Source organism: Narcine bancroftii, chromosome 1, assembly GCF_036971445.1.
Source record: "Narcine bancroftii isolate sNarBan1 chromosome 1, sNarBan1.hap1, whole genome shotgun sequence".
NCBI lineage: Eukaryota > Metazoa > Chordata > Chondrichthyes > Torpediniformes > Narcinidae > Narcine > Narcine bancroftii.
Window position 1 is genome coordinate 133,874,067 of NC_091469.1, and position 24,214 is coordinate 133,898,280.

At 47.0% G+C, this 24,214-nt stretch overlaps 1 protein-coding gene across 1 annotated transcript in view; it reads right to left on the reverse strand.

Annotated features, from left to right (window-relative positions):
* Window positions 1-23,710, reverse strand: part of LOC138764505 (protein WWC2-like) — a 257,311-nt gene extending 233,601 nt beyond the window's left edge. Inside the window, exon 1 of the mRNA XM_069940553.1 lies at window positions 23,430-23,710. Within this exon, the coding sequence (XP_069796654.1) occupies window positions 23,430-23,557 (128 nt within the window). The 5' untranslated portion in view covers window positions 23,558-23,710. The remainder of the gene's footprint in view (window positions 1-23,429) is intronic.
* Between the last annotated feature and the right edge of the window lie 504 nt (window positions 23,711-24,214).

Here is a 24,214-nt window from a genome sequence, read left to right on the forward strand (position 1 = left end):
CCCCAGACAGTCCCTCCAAGTGAAGCAACATTTGTAAATCTGCAGGGGTCATCCACTGCAACCAGTGCTCCCGTTGTGGACTTTTCTACATTGAGCACAAATTGAGAGATCGCTATGTTGAGCATCTTAGCTCTGTATGCCGCAATAGCGTGGATCTCCCAGTGGCCACCCATTTCAATTTCCCATTCTATTCCCTTGCTGACATGTCTATCCATTGTCTCATGTACTGCCAGACAGAGACCATCTGCAAATTGGAGGAACAACACCTCAACTTGTGTTTGAGCACCCTCCAAACAGGTGACATTAACATCGACTTCTCCAGTTTCTGTTAAACCACCCCTTAATCTTCATTTCCCTTCTCCTTTCCTCTAGTTCTCTCTCTATCTCTCTCTCCTCTCTCTCTCTCTCTCTCTCTCTCTCTCTCTCTCTCTCTCTCTCTCTCTCTCTCTCCCCCCCCCCCCCCCACATTTCCCTCTGTCCCCTTTCACAGATCCAAAATCAATTCTCTTATCATATCCAATTAATACCTTTTGTCTCTTTGTCTGGATTCCTCCTCTTCCCATTATTCTCCCCTTTCTCTCGCCAGTCTTTATTCAGACACTTGCCGGCTTTTTGCTTATACCTTGAAGGAGGCCTCAGGCCTGAAATGTTGGCAATATATCTTTACCTCCTATAGGCGCTGCGAGACCAGCTGAACTCCTCCAGCTATTCTATATATTTTTTACTACAATCACAGCATCTCCAGCTGTCAAGAGGTTAACAAACTCCATTGATCCCAGAAGAAAATGAGAAAATAATAGGGTCAATTGATTCATTATTTTAAAATATATTTTTTTTTAAGTTTGTTTTCTTCTGTTTGTTTATTTAACAGCTGTATGATACATGGGAAAACACAAGAACCTAGGTGAGAAGGAGAAATAGGGGAGATGACCCTAAAGAACTGACCAGAGTGAGGGACTCAGGGGCTGAAGGACCCAGCAGAACTGTAGCCAAGGCACCGTGCCAGCAAGGTGGTTGCCCAGCTGAAGAACAGGCTGTGGGCGGTCGGCAACGCAGTCGAGGGACTCAGAGAACTGGGATTCAAGAGGGTGCTACGGGCAAGAGGCCTTGGGCACTGAAGGCTTCCTGATCGTGTCAGAGCTATGGATCTGGAGCTCGGGTTGCCAATGGATCGAACAGGAGTCCGAGGCTACAGAGGCTGGAGCTGAATCCACGGACATTCAGTGTCACTGAAGGGACTGTCTTTTGCTTCTCTTTCTCTCTTATGGTTAGGGGCACCGGGGCAATTCTAATGGTGACTCTTTGTCTGCCTTACAGCAAGCAAAAGGAATCTTGAATCTTGAAAATATTCTGAAGCACATAATATTAATAATGTGCAAAAAAAGATAGATCTACAGTTTGATTTGTATTTACTTCTTTTTGGATAATTTTCCCTGTTGGAACCTTGTTATCCTACAGATTTGGAATGGATTTATCAATAAATCCCAATCCTAACTGCAGACCACACACCCTGATGGGTGCTGGTGATTTTAACCAGGTGAACTTCAAGTCAGAGCTACCTAAACTCCATCAGTATATGGACTTTGCTACGAGAGGGGTGAACAACTCAGAACACATCTCTGTAAAGCCAATCCCAGCATACAGATTGCTCGTCAGATGCTCCAGACCAGTTCAGAAGCCGGTTAAAACCTGACCATTGAGCTCCATTCATGCAGTCCAAGACTGCTTTGAGCGTACTGATTGGAACATGTTCAAGGAAGCAGCAACCAGTGGTGATTGCATCAATCTGGAGGAGCATATGTCATCAGTGACCAGCTATATTAGTAAGTGTCTGACGATGTCACTGTGCCCGAAAGCATCATAACATGCTCCAATCAGAACCCATAGATGACAGAAGAGGTAGGCGTGTTGCTCGGGATCCAAGACACTGCCTTTGGAGCAGATGATAAGGTAGCCCTAGCTTCTTTCTTCTTTCTTTGGCTTGGCTTCACGGACGAAGATTTATGGAGGGGGTAAATGTCCACGTCAGCTGCAGGCTCATTTGTGGCTGACAAGTCCGATGCGGGACAGGCAGACACGGTTGCAGCGGTTGCAGGGGAAAATTGGTTGGTTGGGGTTGGGTGTTGGGTTTTTCCTCCTTTGCCTTTTGTCAGTGAGGTGGGCTCTGCGGTCTTCTTCAAAGGAGGTTGCTGCCCGCCAAACTGTGAGGCGCCAAGATGCACGGTTTGAGGCGATATCAGCCCACTGACGGTGGTCAATGTGGCAGGCACCAAGAGATTTCTTTAGGCAGTCCTTGTACCTCTTCTTTGGTGCACCTCTGTCACGGTGGCCAGTGGAGAGCTCGCCATATAACACGATCTTGGGAAGGCGATGGTCCTCCATTCTGGAGACGTGACCCACCCAGCGCAGCTGGATCTTCAGCAGCGTGGACTCGATGCTGTCGACCTCTGCCATCTCGAGTACTATTGCAAGAGCTAAGCTGTTTAAGTCCATCAGGGAAGCAAAGGGTGCGCATGCCCACCACATTCATAGTCACTTCCTGGACAGCAAGGGCATCCAAGAGATCACAACCACAAGACTACACAATCTGCCTGTGGCTGCTGATACCACCCTCCCAGACGTACTGTCTGGGCTTTGAGACGAAAAATGTCATTGCAGCGAAGAAGACCACCTCTCCTCCAAATGTCTTGCAGCGGCCGATGGGAAGAGAGAGTTAGGCAAGGTCAGCCCAGGGAAAGTGCTGGACTGGATAACACTCCCGGCAGAGTGCTCAGGGGATGTGCGGCTCAGCTAGCAGATGTTCTCACTGACTTGACTATTGAAATCAGTGCATCAAAGTCGGTTAAAACACACACCTTGAGAAATACACAAATCAATAGTTGATTAGTGGAAAAAAAAAGTTATCCACGGTGATTAATTTGGGTTCGGGTTAAGTTTAGTGGGGAAAGTGCTGAGTAATTTTATGAAGTATCAGGTTTGGAAAAATGGGCTGGTAAAGATTTGAAATCCCAACTAAAGGAAGCTTACGGAAGAGTGGAAATAAGTCATAGGAGCAGAATTAGGCTCTATTGAGTGAACCATGGAAGTCTGCAGATGCTGTGATTGTATTAAAAATGCAGAAATGCTGGAGGAACTCAGCAGGTCTTGATGCGTCCATAAGAGGTAAAGATATAATTCCAACGTTTTGGGCCTCAGCCCTTCTTCGAAGTTTGGGAAAAAAGCAGGCTGCGTCTGAATAAAAGAAATTGTAGCGGGAGGAGTACAAACCTACAGACAAAATGTGACAATTGGTTATGGAGAAGAGGCCAAGAGAAAGTGAAGGTGAGGATTGATTTGGAGTGGTGGGGGGGGGGGGGTGGTAACATTTGGCTCTGTGAATGCAGACCTGAAGTAAAAGGGAGAGGGAGAAACAAAGAGCAACAGAAAAGGAGACATAGGGTTTGGAGGAAGGGGAGGGGATGTTGGAAGATCCCAGACAGAAAATAAGCCATTGTTCCTCCAATTTGAAGATAGTCTCAGTCTGGCAGTGTGTGACTCATGTCAGCAAGGTATAGGGTGGGGAATTGAAATGGGTGGCGACTGGGAAGTCCTTGCTATGGTGGCAAACAGAGCCAAAGTGCTCAACAAAGCGATCTCCCAGTCTGCAACCAGTTACAAAGACTCAACTTTGCATTTCTGTTTTTATATTCTATCTCTCTCAAGATGAATACATTTGGCTTCACAACCTCTAGGCCCTTTTCCCACCGCAGTGTAAAATGAATATTCTCGGGAAATTTTTCTGGGAACCCTCCCGTGAACCTGCAGTGTGAAAAGGTCGGCCCCGGAATTTTAAACGGGTCTGCGGCCCCAGGAAATGTTCTCAGATCACCCTCTCCCTGCGGTGTGAAAAGCCAAATGGCCGAGCAGCAGAAGTCTCATGACATCAGCGGTTGAGTGCTGCATCACATAGGCGATTAAAATTTAAAAATGCCTATCTCCTGAAACAGCAAGCTGCTTCAGCACATCGGATGAATGGCCGTCCTCATTAACCATAATCCCTCATGCAGGATTTCCCAGTGTGGTTCCAGCTCCCTGAGGGATTATGGGAAACAAAGTCGGCCATTCTTCCCACACTGTGCTGACGTCATGATGTGCTGAAGCAAGGGGGGAGCTGCAGGCCAGCGGCCGGTAGCGGGGGGGGAGGGAGCTAGCAAGGAAGCGGGCAGGCAAATGAGCGACCGACAGATGGAGGGTGAACTTACTCTTACCCCTAAATTGCTGAGGAGGGCAAGTTCCCGGGAATTTGAACCGCAGCGTGAAAGGCCAAGGAGTTCCTGCATATCCAGGAATTTCACCAGGACAAAGTAGGGTCACCACTTACCTGTGCTGTGAAAGCCACTACGGACTCTACCAGCATGTTTACCTTTAGGGAATCTGGCATGAGGACGTGTAAATCTCTCTGCACCTCCAATTTCTGAATTCATTGGCCATTTAGAAAATAGAATATACTTTATTAAATTCCTTTCACCAAAGTGCACGATTATACACATCCCTAAGTAAGGTTGGAGTGGGCCACAGGAGAACCTACAATAAGCCCTCATTTTGAATGTGGAGTACACCACCATAAGGAACATTTAACTCATGTCAGATGAGATTAATTTCATCCCCTCTGAAACCAAAATGTAAGTTCTACCAAATTAACTAATTGAAAACACATGACCTCAAACAAATGTATCTCACAATTCTTTGGCAATGATTATTTCCTGATATATCCAAGCCAGACAGGAGCAAAACGAGTTCAGAATTATACATTATGGGAAAATGTCCTGCAGCTCATCTAGTGCACCAATCATCTGGCACCCATTTTTATTTGCCCAATTTTATTCTTCCCACGTTCCCATCAACTCCACCCCATATCCTACCATTTTCTGCACACTAAGGGCAATTTACAACAAGTCCAAGTCAAGTTTATTGTCATCTGATTGCACAAGTATAACCCAGTGAAACAATGTTCTCTGGTCCTCGATGCAAAACACACAGACACACAACCAGGCATAACTCACATGCAATACACATGCAGGAAAAGCATAAATATAGGTAGACAATTAAATAAATAAATGTTGTTTCATGAATATGAGAGTCTCGGATGGTTAGTGTGAGCAGTACCTTTGGTCGCTCCATTCTCACTGCCCGTGGGAAGAAGCTGTTCCTCACCCTGGTGGTGCTGGCTCTGATACTCCTGTATCTCTTTTCCGATGTGAGTAGTTGAAAGATGCTATGTGCAGGGTGAAAGGGGTCCTCAATGATTTTCTCCACCTCTTCAGACAACGATCCCAGTTGACCAACAATGATGGGGGGAGGGAGACTCCAGTGATCCTCACTAACCTTGTGGATTCACCTCCAGTCCACTTCTCTGCAGCAACTGTACCACACTGTGATGCAGCCAGCCAGGACAATCTCCATAGAGCTCCTGTGGAAGGTTGTCATGATGGTGGCCATTAGTCTTGCCCACTTCAATCTTCTCAGGAAGTCCAGTCGCTGTGGCACCTTCCCGATAAGTGTGGAGATGACCTACCAAGCCAATTGACCAATCAAACCGTTCATCTTTGGGATTCAAGAGGAAACCGGAGCTCTCGAAGGAAACTCAAGCAGTAGCTAGGAAAATATGGAAGCTCAAGATTGAAGGTCAGGATTTAATCTTGGATAATGTGAGCTGGGAGCTAATAGCTCTTTTCTCTTCTGCCGTCCCACCTTTGTCCACCTGTGGCCTCTCACCTGTTGACCTGTGCTCCTTCCCCTGCTCTTCCCCCCCTCCTCTCCTCTCCTCTCTCACTTAGCCCCATCTTTTTATTTAGGTTCCTGCCTGCTTATTTCACATACTTTGATGAAGGTCTCAGGCCTAAGGCATTGGTAACGCTTTACTTCCTATAGATGCTGCATGACCTGCTGAATTTCTCCAGCATATTGGTGTACTGGATTACCACCCCAGCATCTGCACATATTTCTGCATAGACTTAGAGCCTGCATCACTGTGCTGCCATTCAGATGCTACAGTGGTGACCCCGATGGTTCCAACGTTTTTTTGGAACCAGTGTCGAAACCAGCAGGATGCACCAACCAGCTACATCCACAGTTGCAGCATATTGGCAAACAACGCAGTGGGCGTGCACCTCCCGCCGTTCTGGGAAAACCAGCCCAGGAACTGGCTACAGCTGGCTGAGTCCCACATCCACATCAGGGAAATTGTTTCAGAGGACACCAAGTTCTGGCATGTCGTCAGCACCCTGGATGCTGCCACAGCTGCCAAAGTAAGCTCCTTCATTGAAATCCCACTGATGGAGCGTATGTACGAGCAGTTTCAATGTTTCCTCCTCGACACCCTAGAGCTCAGCTTCAACATGCAGGGCCTGGGTGGCAGAAATCCTTCCGAACTTGTGCATGAGATGGTGGCCCTGGCGGACGAGCATACTGACTCTTTCCTGTTTGAGGCCCTATTCCTCTCAAAACTACCAGTGCACGTAGCCTTGGCAGACTCAGACATGGAGTTCAGCGCCCCGCACCTTGTAGCCAAGGAGGTCGACAGGCTGTTCCACGCACCACAGCAGAGCTCCCTCCATGTGCAGCCAGTCTACAGGATTGGTGGCACCACCTCACCCCGCGGCCCAGCAACAACATGAAATAAGAGCGTAAAAGATCAGCCAGTACTGTTTCTACCACCACCAATGGGACAAGAACACCCGGAGGTGCATCCCTCACCCCCCCCTTGCTCATACCCCACCGCCAAAGCCAATACGACAGCGGGAAATGGGCAGGCCGACTGCCGATAGTGGTTTCAGTGGTTGGCACACAGAAAGGCCTACTCTACCTCAGAGACCAGAGGAAGAAGAGGGACTTCCACGTTGACAAGGGTGTGGAGATTAGCCTTATCCCACCCACGTACTTTGAGGCAAGACTCAACGCAAAAGGCCTTCCCCTACAAACGGTCAACAGGTCCTCCTTTCTCAGCTACGGGACCCGCCTTGTCACCATCCAAGTTTCAAATGTAATTTCCAGCAGGAGTGCATCATCATGGCTGTGGGACAGGCACTACTCGGAGCGGATTTCAGGCCACGATCAGCTGGTAGACATGACAAGATGCCAGTTGGTAAACGCCACAACTTTCCAGTAATTTCCCCTTACACTGCAGAGGCACTCTTTCCTGTCTTTGGGAATCCACAGCTTAGGCAAAGATGAATATGCTTCCTTACTGGCCAAATACCCAGCTTTACTAGCACCGAACTTCTACAACTCCAACTCGCCACATGGCGTGGAGTACCACATGGAGACCGCTGGGTCCACAGTACATGCATGAGCCTGGCACCTCCCGCCAGACAAGCTCCAACAAGCCACGGCAGAGTTCACCGCCATGGAGGAGTTGGGGATTGTTCACCATTCCAACATCCTGTGAGCCTCCCCGCTCCACATGGTTCAGAAAAGCTCCAGTGGTTGGCGCCCATGCAGCAACTACCTACGTCTAAACGAGGCAACAGTCCCGGACAGATACCCCATCCTGCACGTCTAAGATCTTTGCCTCAAGGCTACAGGGCTGCAGGGTATTCTCATAAAAGGGTATCATCAAATCCCGGTACACCCCAGTGATGTCCAGAAGATGCCCATCATCACACCCTTCAGCCTCTTCGAATTCCTAAGAATGCCTTTCAAACTAAAAAACACAGCCCAGACGATTCAGTAGCTAATGGATGTGGTCGGCAGGGACCTAGACTTCATCGTCGTTTATTTAGACAATATCCTCATCACCAGCCCTGACGCCAGCACCCACAGGACACACCTCAACCACCTGTTCGACAGGCTGCAGCATTTCAGGCTCACAAAGAACCCAGCCAAATGCCAGTTCGGCCTGCAACTATAAACTTCCTGGGGCAGTGCATCACCCCAGAGGGTGCCACGCCACTGCTCGACAAGGTGGAAGCCATACAGCATTTCCCTATTCCGAGCATGATCAAGGGGCTACAGGTGTTCCTGGGGATGGTCAACTTTTACCATCGTTTCCTCCCAGGAGCAGGAACCCTCATGCAGCCCCTGTTCTCCCTCATCAAACTTGGCGACAAGACTCTGCAATGAACGCCGGAGGCTTTTCACACCAACAAGTCAGCACTGGCAAAGGCCACGGTACTAGCCCACCCAGACCCCACCTCCACCCAGCCCTCACAACGGTGGGTGCGGTGCCTCGCCTTCTTCAGTAAGCACCTTCGAACACCAGAGCTCAAATACAGCGCATTCGACCGCGAACTGCTGGCCTTGTACCTGGCGATAAGGCACTTCTATTACAAGCTAGAGGGGAGCGTATACAGACCCCACAAACCCTTGACCTACACGCTGAGCAAGGTCTCGGGCCCTTGGACAGCCAGAAAACATCAGCACCTCTCCTATGTATCAGAATTCACCACCGATATTTTCCATGTCGCCGGCAAGGCCAACATAGTAGCCAATGCGCTATCCCAGCCCGCTGTCACCACAACCTGCAGAGGGCTCAACGTCGCCCAGCTCATCAAAGAGCAGAGGGAAGATGCAGATGTCCGCGTGCACCAGACGGCCATCACCAGCCTGAAGGTTAGAGGTTTCCGCCCAGCACCAGGACAACCAACCCTGCTGTGCGACATCTCCACCGGGTCCCCAAGGCTGATCCTACCTGCAACCTGGCGATGGCGGGTTTTCAATAAGATCCACAGTTTGTCTCACCTCTCCATAAGGTCCACGGTCTGCCTTCTCTTGTACAAGTTTGTGTGGCATGGACTCTGTCGAGAATCCACCCTGTGGGCTCAAACTTCCGTACAGTGCCAACAGGCTAAGGTGCAGCGACACACCAAAGCCCCCTACAGACATTTAAGGGGGCGCATCGCAGATTCAAACTCATCCGCGTCGACATCGTCGGCCCCCTCCCGGTGACCCAGGATATGAGGTACCTGTTCACAACCATTGACAGATTCACCCGCTTGCCAAAGGTGGTACCCATGGCTGTGCGCAACAAAGAGACATGCACCGGGCTTTCCTCACCACCTGAGTAGCAAGGCTCAGAGTCCCGACCCACATCATGAGGGGTGCAGTTCACTCCTCCCTCTGGTCCAACCTGGCAAAATTCTGTGGCAGCCAGGTCCACTATACTGCAGCCTACCATCCTCAGTCAAACGGATTGGCCAAATGGTTCCACCGCCACCTGAAGGCCATGTTGAAAGCCTGACTGACTGGCCCAACTGGATGGATGAGCTCCCGTGGGTACTGCTCGGGATCTGCACAGCACTGAAGGAAGAACTACCAGCACCATCCCTAGAGATGGTATACAGCGCTCTGCTCTCCATTCCAGGGGATCTACACTTCAACACCCCCAGCCCACAGACTAGCGCATTAGACATCCTGCACAGGCTGAGAAAACAGATGGGCAGACAAGCCCCCCTGCCAGCTCGCCACCCAGCTACGTCCCAGCAGATCAGCAGTCTACCCACTATATTTTTGATTGCAGAGGACAACAAGGGCCCCCCCCCTACAGTGCCCATACGAAGGCCCTTTCAAAGTACTACGGAGGGACGGTGTGGTTTTCACCTGGACTCTGAACTTCCAGCCTGGACCCCGAGTCAAACACAGAGGTAGACCTCCCAAAGACTGTAAGTCAGACCACTCAGAGCACGGCAGTGATTCTGGGGGGCTGGTGTAACGGGCCAAGTGACCGCGCAAGTAAATGGGCCAAATTGCCGCAACACGCAGCCAGTCCAAGGTAGCGCAGGCTTCCCTTCACTGCCGAGAAGGAGCCTGTGCCTAGCGACAAGTGTGGGATAAGCTGCCCTCCGCTTCTGCGTAGCGCCTTGCCAGCCAGAAAGTGGCACTAGGTTGCGGTGGCATCACTTCCGGAAACCGCCGGGTACGTCACCGGAAGTTGGTGGGTTAGCATGGAGACGCGGTGAATTCAAACCAATAAACTCCATCTTTGGTTTACCCTCACACTGTGTGGACGCAGCAGTCACTACAAGCTTATAGTAAAAAAAATGAGCAAAGGGACACCTAGTGACATTCTTATCTCAAGACTTCTGTGTAGTTGTGTCCCAGAGACTCTGAGCTTCATAGATCCATTCAGACCTAATAGCTCACTGACATGCTTTTCATTTCAAGCACTGATGGATGTTTTCTTGCAACATGAGTGGATGCAGATGATCTCTTCATAGAGAGAGCTGCTAAGCATTTAACTATGGAGATGCTTCCAATCTACTGAGAGCTCTAAATTCTGCACATAAATCATCCACAGTTATCTCGTTTTGCTTGGCTGCTTGGCATTCTTTGAATAATATAAAGATACGGATTTGCCAAACTGCATTCAACTATAGTAAAACCCCATAGAAATGAATAAATGTATTCCATTGGAAAAAAATAACATATAATTTAAGAAATAACATCTCAGTATTTGAACCAATTTGGGAACCGTACATGGAACACAACAGAGAAGTCCTACATGGACCTCCACCGCCTAAAATGACAGAAGGAGAAGAAGATGAAATGAACTGACCCAGAATGTAAAAGTAGAAGACACAAATTTCTTGTTTATTTTCATTGTGTGATGACACTGTTTAATGGGTTTAATGTATCATATATGTTGAACGTTGAGTGAGTGGGGAGGGGGGGTGAAGGAGGGAGGGAAGGGAGGTGAGTAAATGGGAGAAAATGACACTGTGTATATTCAAGAGGGAAATGTTTGTGTGTATTTTGGTCAGTAGGTTCATAGTGTGAAAAATAAAAAAAATTTAAGAAACTATAGTAAAACCCCTGATATCTGGCACCTATGAGGATTGATGGATGCAGATAAGTTTATTTTCCAGTTGCTTGAAACTTACTCTTACAATACCTAACTAATACACCTGCATTAAAAATAAAGAGTTTAAAAGATAAAAATACTATATTGTATGTGCATAGAAACGAACTTCACTTGCATGAATATATAAACCTTAAAGTATTTTACTGTATTTTCAGTCACATTCATTGCAAATATTTAATCATCACTCATCCTCTCTCTACACTGTGCTGCCCAAAGACGAACAATAACATTATAGATAATTAACCCCCCCCTCCCCCACCAAGTTTACAGATAAAACCTCTGACTGGGGGTGGGGGGGTCGGGGGGTGGGGGGTGACTCTTACTAAGCAGGGTTAAGAAGACACTGAGTCACCCCAACAGCCATCAACCAGGTCTTCTTCCTCAGCGACGCCATTGCTGTATCACATAACTTTATTCAAATAACTGCTATGAGCAAAGCACAGCCAAGACACCCTGCTGGCTGAATACTTGCTCCCATCTTCACCAAAAGTTTATATTTTAATCCAGAGAATATTTATTTGTCAATTTTAAACTTACATATTTTTTATCTATTTTTAAAAAAATTTAATTTTGCTCGGTTTTTCTGCTGGATGCTTGAGGCTTCTGGTTACTTGAATTCCACATACCAGGGGTTTTACTATACTCACCTAATGCTGGTCTGTAAAATTTGCAGTGGATTTGAATGGTGATAATGGAATCAACCACTCATAAGGGCTTCTCTTCATTAATGACAGCACAAACAAGCTAATAGGCGTATATTTCAAACAAACTGCAGTCAGTTTAGCAAATGAGCCATAAACTACAGTACGGTTAACCTCAGACATAAGAGGCATCTGAGCACACATGCAAATGAAATAGCCAGGAAAGAAATCAGACAAAACACAATTGGACTGTACAAATAATCAGAAAATCATATTATTTTAGAGCAGCAAAGCAAGGCTCTGGCCATTCCTTTTATTCTGGCTCTCTGAAATTAAATCTTTTAATTCCAAACCCTCTCCATGCACCACACTACCAGAGAATTATTTTTCAAATATTAGTCCATTTTTCTCTCCTACATCCATTATAAGTGTGGATTGGGAAATCAGGATGTTGGGGAGTCCTGACCTTTTAAGATTTAAGATACATTTGTTGTCATAATAGTACAGAACATGTAATTGTTACACAAAATTGCCTTCTGCCTGCTGTAAGGCAGACAGTGTTGCCCGGCACCTCGTATGCTATGAGAGAAAGGGAAGCAAAATGGAGTCCATTTAGAGTCATTGTCTGTGGATTCACCTCCAGTCCTCCCACAGGCTCTGGAAGAGATTTCTTTGATGTCATCTCTTGGCTACAACTATCTGTTATTACTCTGTTCAATTTTCATTCTACATTTACATTTCACAGTTGTGTTTGCTGTGTCATGTAAACATGAATAATGATGTAGTATTGCAGCCCATCACTGTGGTGACATTGAGTAAATCAGACCACAGGGGCACGATGACCTCACCCAACATTTCAAACACATTTTGGCATTCCACACTAGTTCTCAGGTAGGGATCACTGATACAAAATACTAGCTGATTTCTTTTTCCACAACTGCTGCTTGATTGGCTGGGATCTTCCAGATTTTGATGATGTTACCCTGGTCTCATCATTCACCCATCAAGAATCACGAGTTGAATTCAGGAGGAGGGAGTTTAAGGGAGATGCGGCCAAATACACCCACGCAACCAATGAACCGACTGACTCCAGACGCCTTTGGAACATGGGAGGAAACTGGAGCACCCAGAGGAAATCCACACGCTCATGGGAAGAACATAATTACAGAAAGTGAATGATTATAGAGGTCCAGAGGTATTCTTAAATAACCGTTTTCTGCATGCTCAAAGTTAAAATATAAATGAATGTTCCTTATTTACTCTCAAGGTACTCCAGAATCATAAATTCAACTGGTAATATATACAAAAGCAATTTATGCATCTATAAAATAAATTTTAAAGATACTAAGCAGGGATACATCTGCAGGTTTTTCCCCCTCCTCAGAGCCACCCAAAAGACAAATAACATTATAGATAATTAACTGCTTTTCCCCCAAGTTTACAGATAAAGCCTTTGACTGGGGTGACTCCTACTGAGCAGGGATGAAGAGACACTTTAAGAAGAAAGGCTCCTCAATAATTTTCTGTGCCGTCTTCAGACAACGATCTTGGTAGATCACATCAGTGGTGGGGCAGGGAGGGGGTGGGGTGGTGGTGATGAAACCCAATCAGTGCTTCAGCCGTTAGCAAATGTCCAGGAGGATAAAGCTCCCAACGGTGAGTGGCATCAAACAGCTCTTCACCATTGTTGTTTCACACAACTTTATTCAAACAGCTGCTATGAGCAAAGCACGACCAAGGCACGCCAATGGCTGAATATTTGCACCCATCTTCACCAAAGATATATTTGTTACTTCAGAGAACATTTACTTTCACTTTAAACTTGCACATTTTTTACCTATTATTTTATTCTTATTCATTTTATGTTAATTTATTTTCTTCGTGTTTTTTTTTTGCCAGATGCTTGAGGCTACTGGTTTGCTTAAATTCCAGATACCAGGGATTTTGCTGTATTGCGTAAGTGTGTTGACTGAGTTTTTTCTCAGCATCTGGAAGTCCACCTGGCCAACTGCTCATCCTGCACTCTAACTTCCAACTTACTGGCCTATATTTGTCCAATTGCAGACCAGCTGTGTGGATTTGTGACAGATTATTTATTGAATGTTCGATGCTTGTTTATTGTCATATACACTGAAATTCTGACTTGCTGCAGCCAAATTGGTACAACAGACCACCGATAACTAGAAAAGTAAAAATGAGCACAAATGCAAGACTGAAAAATAGATCATAAATATTAAAGACAGACTGATAAATATTCTCAATTGAGAAACAAATTAGAGGACAATCCACAGGACAATAAGAGTGGCAGAGGGGATCACAGTATTCTCTCACCCCCCCCCCCCACCCCTCCATTGATGTGATCTACAGAGATCATTGTCTGAAGAGGGTGCGCAAAATCATTGAGGACCCCTTCCACCCTGCATATAGCATCTTTCAGCTGCTCCCGTTAGGAAAGAGATATAGGAGTATGAATCAGAACCACCAGGCTGCGGAACAGCTTCGTCCCATGGGCAGTGAGAATGTTGAACAACCAAGGAAATGCACAGCTAATCATCCGAGACTTTATTTTCAAAAATATATCTATTTATTTATTTGTACATATGAATGCCTGTCCTGCATATATATTGTTGTCTGTATGTGTGTTATGTCTGGTTGTATGTTTTGCACTGAGGATTGTTTCGTCGGGATGTACTTATGCAATCAGATGATAATAAACTTGACTTGACATCGAGAAATTACCTGGAGCCTGGATATTATTTTACCTTATAAATGTCTTTAATGTCACCTGATGCTATTTGCGAAACTTGCACAAAAGGTTAAACTCATGCTGAAACCAACATACAGTTAGTTCATGGTTTCATTGCATGTTCCTTGTTGCTATGTTGCATGCTCTTCCATTTGCTGGAATGTAACCCAGCAAGTGCAATCTTAGAAATGTGTTCCAAAGTGGACAAAGCACAATGCCAGCAACATTCTTCCAGCTGAATGAATGGATGTTGTGTTGACAGGGGAGGTGTGGTAAGGTGTGGCTGAAGGAACTGCAGAGAGGGCTCACCAAGGAGCAAGAAGCTGCTTGGCAGACTGGAGAAAAACCCTGCCCTGTGCAACAGAGCCAATAGAAACCCTTCAATGTATAGCTAAACTCTTCTGGGGAATGTTTCCAGGGAGGACCCTACGCAAAGGCCTGCAGTTTGGAGGACCATGCAATCGCATCAATTCATCTTAAGACAGTAATGCAGACTGAGTCATGGAGTCACACTGCATGGAAACATGCCCTTCAGCCCAATTCATTCTCGTCAACAAAGTTGCTTAACAAGCTGGTCCCATTTGTCCTCTAAAAATTTCCTATCCAAACATCTTTTACGTGTCTTATATGTCCCCACCTCTACCACTTCCTCTGGTTACTCAATTCGTATACCCTTCACCCTCCGTGTGAAAAAGGAGACCCTCAGGTTTCAATCATACAATGTGGAAACAGGTCCTTGGGCCAACCAGCTCCATGCTGATCATCACGTACTCATTTATACAATCCTATGCTAATCCTATTTTATTCTCCCTACATTCCCATCAACTCCCCCACGATTCTACTGGGGGAATCTCGGGGACTCCAGCTCCGACTATTCTCTTTGGAGTGAAAAAGGATGAGGCTATTTAAGATGATGGGGGAGGTTGGGATAGGGAGAACATCTTGGGCCAACAATAGCAAATACCAGAGGACTTCTGTTTAAGGTGAGTGGAGGAAAGTTAAGGGGAGACGGCAGAGGTAAGTTTTTTTTTTGCACAGTGTGTAGCAAGTGCCTGGAATGCATTTCCAGGAGTGGTGGTGGAGGTTAACACAATAGGGTCATTCAAAGGACTCTTAAGACTCTCAGAAAGGTACATGGATGAAAGAAAAATAGAGGGATATGGATGTGAGGTGAGTGGGGAAAAAGTGGATTGTTAAGGAGTAGGTTTACATGGGTCAGCACGACATCAAGGGCCAAAAGCCCTGTACTGTGCGGAAATGTTCTACATTCTATGTACTCTCAAGGGCAATTTACAGTGGCCCAATTAACTTACCAACTTGGATGTGAAAGGAAACCATGAACCCAAATGGCATGAACCCTGAGGCACCCACGCCACAAGATACACCACTGTGCCACCCCAATCACTTGTGTGATAAACCAGTGAATAATGAGCAAGGCCATGTTTAATCACAAAATGTGCTCTCTGAAACACAAGGTCATGAAAATCCATGCGTTTTGGATTGTTTACTCATCCTCTCAGTAAATATATTAGTTTCGATAGCTTGAAAAAATATCTTGAAAAAAAAAATTTGTTCTCTCTATAGTCTCTGTATTCCTTGAAGCACCATGATGTCCAGAATCAGTTGGCCTATTATCCCTGTGCTGTTCCTTTGTAAGATCTGTGCGATTTGTCCCACTCCGGTCTTCCCCAAAACTCCTTTCGCAGACATTCATTTCCCATGGTAAGTTATTTTTAATATGAATGACTCAAGCTCCAATTGACCGTCAAAGAAAAGTAAGATGCAATGCCTTGCCACTGGTGCTTCTCATTCTGGCTATTTAATATTTTGTCTTTCCCTTCCTCAAATGATCTTCTGGCATAATCATTATCCATGAGAGGCGCTTGGCAAAGTGGCGACTCTCTGTCTGCCTTACGGTGTACAAAAGTTAAAGAATTTCACGTCTTACATTCTAAATGTAGTATTACGTGACAAGAATGAAGCCTTTACCTGTAGGCCAGATCATTCCAAAGACCCCATACAAATTTCCCACATCCTTAAGCTTGACCTGATCCAGAATGTTGCTTCCCATATCCAAACCAGCATAAAATCCAGATAATCAAAGCATCTCATCAGCTTGTGTTCTCGCAATGTACTATTTTATAACTGCTGTCCCAGTTCCCAAACTGTCCTTTATTTATAACTTATTCTTGCATGTCCCTAATTTTGGTGGTTCCATCTTTAGCTGGCAAGGCCCTCGCCAATGGAAATAAACACAAAAGTCTATAGAGGCTGTGGTTGTAGTCAAAACAGAAATGTTCAGCTGACCTTGCAGCATCCATAGGAGGTGAAGATATATTACCAATGTTTTGGACCAGAGGCCTTCTTCTTACCTTGACATCACCAGTGGAACACCATCTTCAAATCTCCTAGCTATAAAATACCTCTTAATTTTTCCTTGTTGACCTGTTCAAATGGATCAGTGTCAAATATAGCTCGATAATCCTCTTATGTTCCAGTGAAATGTTTCACGACAATGGAGGACTTCACAATTGAAAGCTTTTTTGGATGGTGTAGTCTTGCCAAGGGCGGTGAACTGGCGATACCACCACAATATATGAGCTGCATTAGCTTGGTTCTCTGGTGCTCAAGGATATTAAAGGGGGGCATCGTGCATAACTAGTAGAGACACTACCTCACAACTCCAGTGCTCAGGATTGAACCATGACCTCAGGGGTGTCCTTGTGGAGTTTCACATTGTCTCTGTGGCCGTGTCCTCCTGGTCTCTGGTTTACTTCCAAAGGTATGAGGGATGGGAGGTGAACTAGACACTGCAAATTATTCTGAAGTGGGGTGGGGGGGGGGCAAACAGAAGATACTGAGGGGACTTGATGCAATGTGATGAGAATAAAATGGCACTAAAATATGATCAGTACAAATGGGTGGCTGATAGTTAGTGTTGACTCCACCCAAGTGCAGAAGGGCCTGTTTCTATACAACATCACTCCATATTCTACAACTCTATACCATGGCTCTATGATCATGTCCAAAAGTTCACTTAAGTCAGGATGGTGAACTTTGAAAAGTGAAAGCTGGAGAAATGGATCACACACTGTGACTTTTTAAGGACAGACTGTGTAAGAAGCATCATAAGAATGGAACCAAAACCAACAACATTTGGGAACTTTCCACTCTCTTTAGAGTTAATTTTCTTGTCTCCTACTGTCGAACTCGAGACCTTCCTCCTTATCTGTACAAACAGAGGAGCAGGAGTGCACTGTGTAGTAATTCCATAAGACGATGATATAGCAGAAGTAGGCTATTTGGCCCATTGAGCCCGCTCCGCCATTCCATCATAAAATGATCTATTTTCCCACTCAGTCCCACTTCCCTGCCTTCTCCTCATTACTTTGATACCCTGACTATTCAGATAGCTATTAAATCTCTGCCTTAAATATACCCAATGATCTGGCCTCCACATCCATCTGTGGCAGCAAATTCCAGAGGTTTATAAGTCTTTGGCTAAAGACATTCCTTCGCACTTCTGTTTTAAATGCTGAAGTGAGGTCTAACTTCATATATCCTTTTCATTTTATCACTCTACTATTAAATATTAAAAATCCAATAATATCAGATATAAAGTCAACAGGTCCACACCATTTACTGGGTTTATTTGTTGACTGATTCAGAGCATATCCACACTTTGGATGCAGGGATCTTCTTGGAGACAGCAAACTCAAGTAAGCACTACCTGTCTACCAAGATAAGTTTAGATAAGTGAACAAATAAACAAGTCCAATGAATTTCAAAAGGTGAGAAGGACAGAAAAGGCCATGCTATGTACAATGAACACAAAATATTACAAATTTGCTAACAGCGGAGAAGAGGTAACGATAGAAACATAGGGATTGTGCATTCAGGAGAATCTAGTCTTCAGTATACCCAAGGAGGTACGAAATTCTTGAACAAAGAATTATATTAATGCTTTATAGCTATTGCTTTTTATAGCTAATTAACTGCTTTTGAAATACAATCACTGTAACAATTTACAGTGACAACATGAACAGAGCAATGCGACATGGTTCATATCTTTTTCAGTTATGATAATTGCAGGTTTTTATTGGCCAGGACATCAGATGCTGTTTGAAATAGTGTCACCAGCATCTCTGTCAGAGGAACCCTCTCTCAGTACTGCACTAGAGTTTTGCGCTGGTTTATGTGGCTTGGTGTCTGCCCTGGAGCTTGAAGTCATGACTTTATCTATGAGAAGGTATCACAGAGCCAACAGCTAAAAAATGTAAATGATTATCATTCTCTTTTTTTATATTAAAATTAGCCAGAATTTTCAAAAAGTCTGTTGCTAACAAGATCAACAGTTGTCATTCCTCTTGTGAGGTGGTGGTGTGGAATTTTTGAACGGCTTTGTTGTTCTGGTTGCATAGGGATTCCCAACTTTAGACCCCAAACTCACCCACAAGCACCAAAACCTTTCTTGCCTGGCATTGAGAGGGGCCCTTCCTGTCAGTTCCTTCCTGTACAATCAGTGTCTCAGACTAAACATACCCAAGATGTGTGCAATGAGATCTATTTTGTGAAGTGTTCTTGTTTGTTTGTGACCTACACTACTCCCACAATCTATCTCCTTCAAAAAAATATCCATGTACAATATAAAATATGATATAATCCATCACAGGCACAGAGCACTTATCAGGAATAAAAAGTGGATTGGTGTTGATGAGGTATTAACCTGATAACACTACAAATGAATAGTCTGACAATGCTAAATGCTAAATATATATTTAACAAGAAAGTCTGAAGATGCTATGATTTTAGTTTATACACAAAATTTCTGGAGAAACTCAGTAGCTTATGCAGCGTTTTTCATGGCAAAGATGTATAGCCAACATTTTGGGCCTGAGCCCTTTGTCAGGCATGAGCAAAAAGCAGTAAGGTGCCTGGATAAAACAGTGGGGGAGTGGCAGGGGAGGTTCATAGGTGGATATGGGTGGGAGGGCAGTAAAGCTGGGAAATGAAGGGATAACTCACTGAATGGAGAGGGAAGGAGGCAGGGAGCTAGAGGATAAGAGACAGAAGGATAGGGAAAGAGGGAGAGCCAGAGGAGGGGCCTAATGGAAACTGATGTTAATGCCATCTAGTTGGAGAGGGCCCAGACAAAATATTAGATGTTGTTCCTTCAATTTGCAGATGGCTTCGGTTTGGCAGTGCATGAGGCCATGGGCAGGCATGGGAGTTAGGCAGCAGAATTGAAATGGTTGGCTATTGGGAGGTCCCCATTATTGCAGCCGACAGAGTGAAGGTGCTCAACCAAAATAAATCTGCCTTTGTACTTGATGGTGGTAGAGGTTGCTGGTTTGAGGGGGTGTTGTTTGAGTAGCTTGGGAAAGTAACTGTCAAACATTTATACTCTCAGCAGCACTAATGGAATGGTAGTAGATGGGATGATGATTTAGAATGGTGGAAATGCCATCGATCATGAAGGCTTCCTTGTTCTGGTAGGAATAAAGCCTGAGATTTGTCGAGGCTGCACTCATCCAGGCAAGTGAAAGGGATTCCAACACACTCCTGAGACTTGCCTTGCAGGTGGTAGTAGGGCTTTGGAGAGTCAATTGAGTCACTTGCATCCATCCAATACGTTTGGAATACTTGATAAGTAGTATTTATATCACAAAAATTAAAATCCCTCCAGTGTGCGATTGCAAGCTTTGGGAACAGACTAGCAACACATGGAAGGAGGTTTCACAAGATACTCGACTCTCCCAATTAATGAACTGGCTTATTTTAACATCCTAAAATGTATTCACTGACTGGATGTTATAAAGGAAGATCACAGCAATACAATCTGCCACCCCAGACACAATGAACGGGCTTATTTTTTTCTAAATATAAAACATATTCACTGACTGGATGTCCACAAGGCCAGTCTTTTTTTTTTGTGTCCTTCCACAACAATCAGGATCCCACAAAGGTGGGTTGTGTCAAGGTGGCAGAGGGCTCCCCAGCCCACTGGTGTCACCAGATGAGGTGCAAGAACAGAGTGAAACTCAAAAGTCTGCGGACACTGCAATTGGAGTAAAAAGACACAGAAATGCTGGAGGGGCTCAGATGGTCTCGCCCCATCCATCCGAGGTAGAGACATATCACCAATGTTTCTGGCCTGAGCCCTTCTTCAAGGTGGATAAGGGATACTACAATGCCAGGGCTGGACACTAGCCCACTTCTTTTTTAAAAAAAAAACCCAGATTGACATAATGAACCGGATTAATGGGCTAGATCTCTGGATTAATAGGCTAGATCTCTGGATTAATGGGCTAGATCTCTGGATTAATGGGCTAGATCTCTGGATGGTAATCCCAGAATTGAAATCAACCGATAGATGAAGTGAAAGACACACGCGGGATGGGGTTGGGAAGAAAGCAATTCACGAGATCGGAGAGGAACAGGTTGCACAACTCACGCCTGTCGTGAAAGCTGCAGGGTCTGCCCACTCTCGACACTGCTTTTATTTGCATTCAGCTCAAATGTTCTCGCAATTCCTCCGATGCCCATCGCTGCATTCCAGCCAGCGCCTTAGAGTGACGATTTGCATAAGCATGAACACCCCCGACCCACCCCCATCTCCCGTGCATTCAAGGATTTTATGGGCACTATTCAAGCATGAAGAAAGGCTACTTGCAACGCTCCCATCAAGTAACAGTATCAATACTGAACGGAGATGCTTCCCTGAAACAACTCAACTCAGTAACTGGCCATTGATTCACTGAATGTGAAATCCCAACCCGGTTTGGAAGTGTCAGGCATCCGTTTCGAAAATATAACGACTCAACTTCCTTGCACGTTGTACCAAGGCCGGCGGGGGGGGGGGGGGGGGTTGGGGATGGGGGAGCTCCTTGGAAGCCCAGTGCTCACAGCGGTCAGGGCTGGGCTGTCGACTCGGTGGCACTTTGCTCGCCCCAGCCGAGCCGGCTCAGCCCGGATCGGGCGGCCGCTCCACCCCTTGTCCTTCCTGACGCGCTTTGTTCGGGAAGGGAGCCCTGGATCGACTTCAAGTCCGTCTCACGCAGATCCTGAGACCAAGGGGGCAGGGAGGGCGAGGGAAACTGAGGATATGCACGAGTGCTGCCTTGTCACCCTCCCCCGCTGCCTGCATCGAGGTCAGGGTGAGGTGGGGTGGGGGGGGGGGGGAAGAGAATAGAGCGTGGAAGGAGAGGTATAGGGAGGGAAAGTTGCAGAGAATGGTGGAAGAAACTGTGAAGGGGAAGCAGATGGAGAGGTGGAAGGAGGGAGGGAAAGTTGGAGAGAGCGGTGGAGGAAATTGTTAGGGGAAGCAGATGGAGAGAAGGAGAGAGGGAAAGTTGGAGAGAGGGGCGGAGGAAATTGTTAGGGGAAGCAGATGGAGAGAAGGAGAGAGGGAAAGTTGGAGAGAGCGGTGGAGGAAATTGTTAGGGGAAGCAGATGGAGAGGTGGAAGGAGAGAGGGAAAGTTGGAGAGAGCGGTGGAGGAAATTGTTAGGGGAAGCAGATGGAGAGAAGGAGAGAGGGAAAGTTGGAGAGAGCGGTGGAGGAAATTATTAAGGGAAGCAGATGGAGAGAAGGAGAGAGGGAAAGTTGGAGAGAGCGGTGGAGGAAATTGTTAGGGGAAGCAGATGGAGAGGTGGAAGGAGGGAGGGAAATATGGAGAGAGCGGTGGAGGAAATTGTTAGGGGAAGCAGATGGAGAGGTGGAAGGAGGGAGGGAAAGTTGGAGAGCGGTGGAGGAAATTGTTAGGGGAAGCAGATGGAGAGGTGGAAGGAGGTAGGGAAATATGGAGAGAGCGGTGGAGGAAATTGTTGGGGGAAGCAGATGGAGAGAAGGAGAGAGGGAAAGTTGGAGAGAGCGGTGGAGGAAATTATTAAGGGAAGCAGATGGAGAGAAGGAGAGAGGGAAAGTTGGAGAGAGCGGTGGAGGAAATTGTTAGGGGAAGCAGATGGAGAGGTGGAAGGAGGGAGGGAAATATGGAGAGAGCGGTGGAGGAAATTGTTAGGGAAAGCAGATGGAGAGGTGGAAGGAGGGAGGGAAAGTTGGAGAGCGGTGGAGGAAATTGTTAGGGGAAGCAGATGGAGACAAGGAGAGAGGGAAAGTTGGAGAGAGCGGTGGAGGAAATTGTTAGGGGAAGCAGATGGAGAGGTGGGAGGGAAAGTTGGAGAGAGCGGTGGAGGAAACTAAAGGGGAAGCAGATGGAGGAGGTGGGAGGGAAAGTTGGAGAGAGCGGTGGAGGAAATTGTTAGGGGAAGCAGATGGAGAGGTGGGAGGGAAAGTTGGAGAGAGCGGTGGAGGAAACTAAAGGGGAAGCAGATGGAGGAGGTGGGAGGGAAAGTTGGAGAGAGCGGTGGAGAAAATTGTGAAAAAGATGGGGGGAGGTGGATGGAAGAGAGGAGGGTTGGAGAGGAGGAGAGAGTGAAGGAAAGGGGTGTAGAGAAGGTGGAGGGAAAATGAGAAAGAAGGAGGGAAGGGCCATGCAGGGAGGGAAAGGTAGAAAGGGGGCAGGTGGTGGCAAAATGTGGAGGGAGAGAGAAAGAGAAGGAATGCTTCAGGTCCGGGGGGGGGAGGAATGGAGAGACAGAGGGGGGAAGGAAGGGGAGAGCGAGCAAGATCCGCTGCATTTCTCCGTTCCCAACGCTCCACCACCTCCTCGCCGTCTCTTCTCCCGCTCCATCCCCTGCCGACCAGCCCCGAGTTTCTGTCACGCTTTACCCCTCCTGTGACAAGCCGCCACCTGACCTGTGTGAAAACCCTCTCCAGAAATGAGGCCCGTTTGGGCTCAATTTGGAAGGTGAGAAAATCTAAACGTCTCTCGTTTTCACATATTCCCACCGTCCTTGTTGGAATGAGATAGCCTTGGAAACCGGGGGGGGGGGGGGGGGGGTTTATATAAAGTATAACCCACGGTAATGACCTCGTACTGGAGGGGATCCCCCCCCCCCCCCCCAGCCCGAACTCCCCAGCGCAACCTCGGCTCTTGCCGCTTTATTCTGGGCGCGGGTATTGCGCCGGATCAAAGTCCGTCCCTTCTCACTGTGGCCGGGGGCAAAACTGCTGGAGCGAAAGGTGCATTTCCAACTGGCCCATCACGGTCTCAAGGTGGCCCGTTGCAGCGAGTCAGAGCCCGGCCACTGGGGATGGGGATGGGGGTGGTGGGGGGGAGCAGTCGTTGTAAAGTGCCCTCCTACCTGTCTCGGGGGTCGATCCAGCTCGTCTGCTTGGTGTTGTGGTCAATGTAAAAGACTTTCCCGTCGTAATCTCTCGCTTCTTCCCAACCATCTGGCAACGGGAGCTCTCCATTGCCCTTCCTATGCATGTTGTGCTACTGTAAGGATCTCCATAAGTCCGGGGAGGGGGGGGGGATTAAAGGGAGTGGGGGGGGGGGGGGGGAAGCTACATAAAACGAAGAAGCTCTGCGATCATTCACATCCTTACCACGAACTGGTCCTCCATCTTAACTCTATCCAGGAATTCCTCCCCCCACCCCCCCCCCCCCCTCCTCACACATACATAGACACTCACTCACTCGGACTGTCGGCTGCAGAATTAGCATGGAGTTCATTTACATACAAATTCCACCCCTCCACGACTCATCAAATATTCCCAGCGCAAGCACCAGGTCCGCCGCTCACTGTGGCCGAGCTGTGGCCGCCAACCCCCTGTCACTGTGGCCGAGCTGTGCCCGCCAACCCCCTGTCACTGTGGCCGAACTGTGCCCGCCAGCCCCCTGTCACTGTGGCCGAGCTGTGCCCGCCAACCCCCTGTCACTGTGGCCGAGCTGTGCCCGCCAACCCCCTGTCACTGTGGCCGAGCTGTGCCCGCCAAACCCCTGTCACTGTCGCCGAGCTGTGCCCGCCAACCCCCTGTCACTGTGGCCGAGCTGTGCCCGCCAACCCCCTGTCACTGTGGCCGAGCTGTGCCCGCCAACCCCCTGTCACTGTGGCCGAGATGTGCCCGCCAACCCCCTGTCACT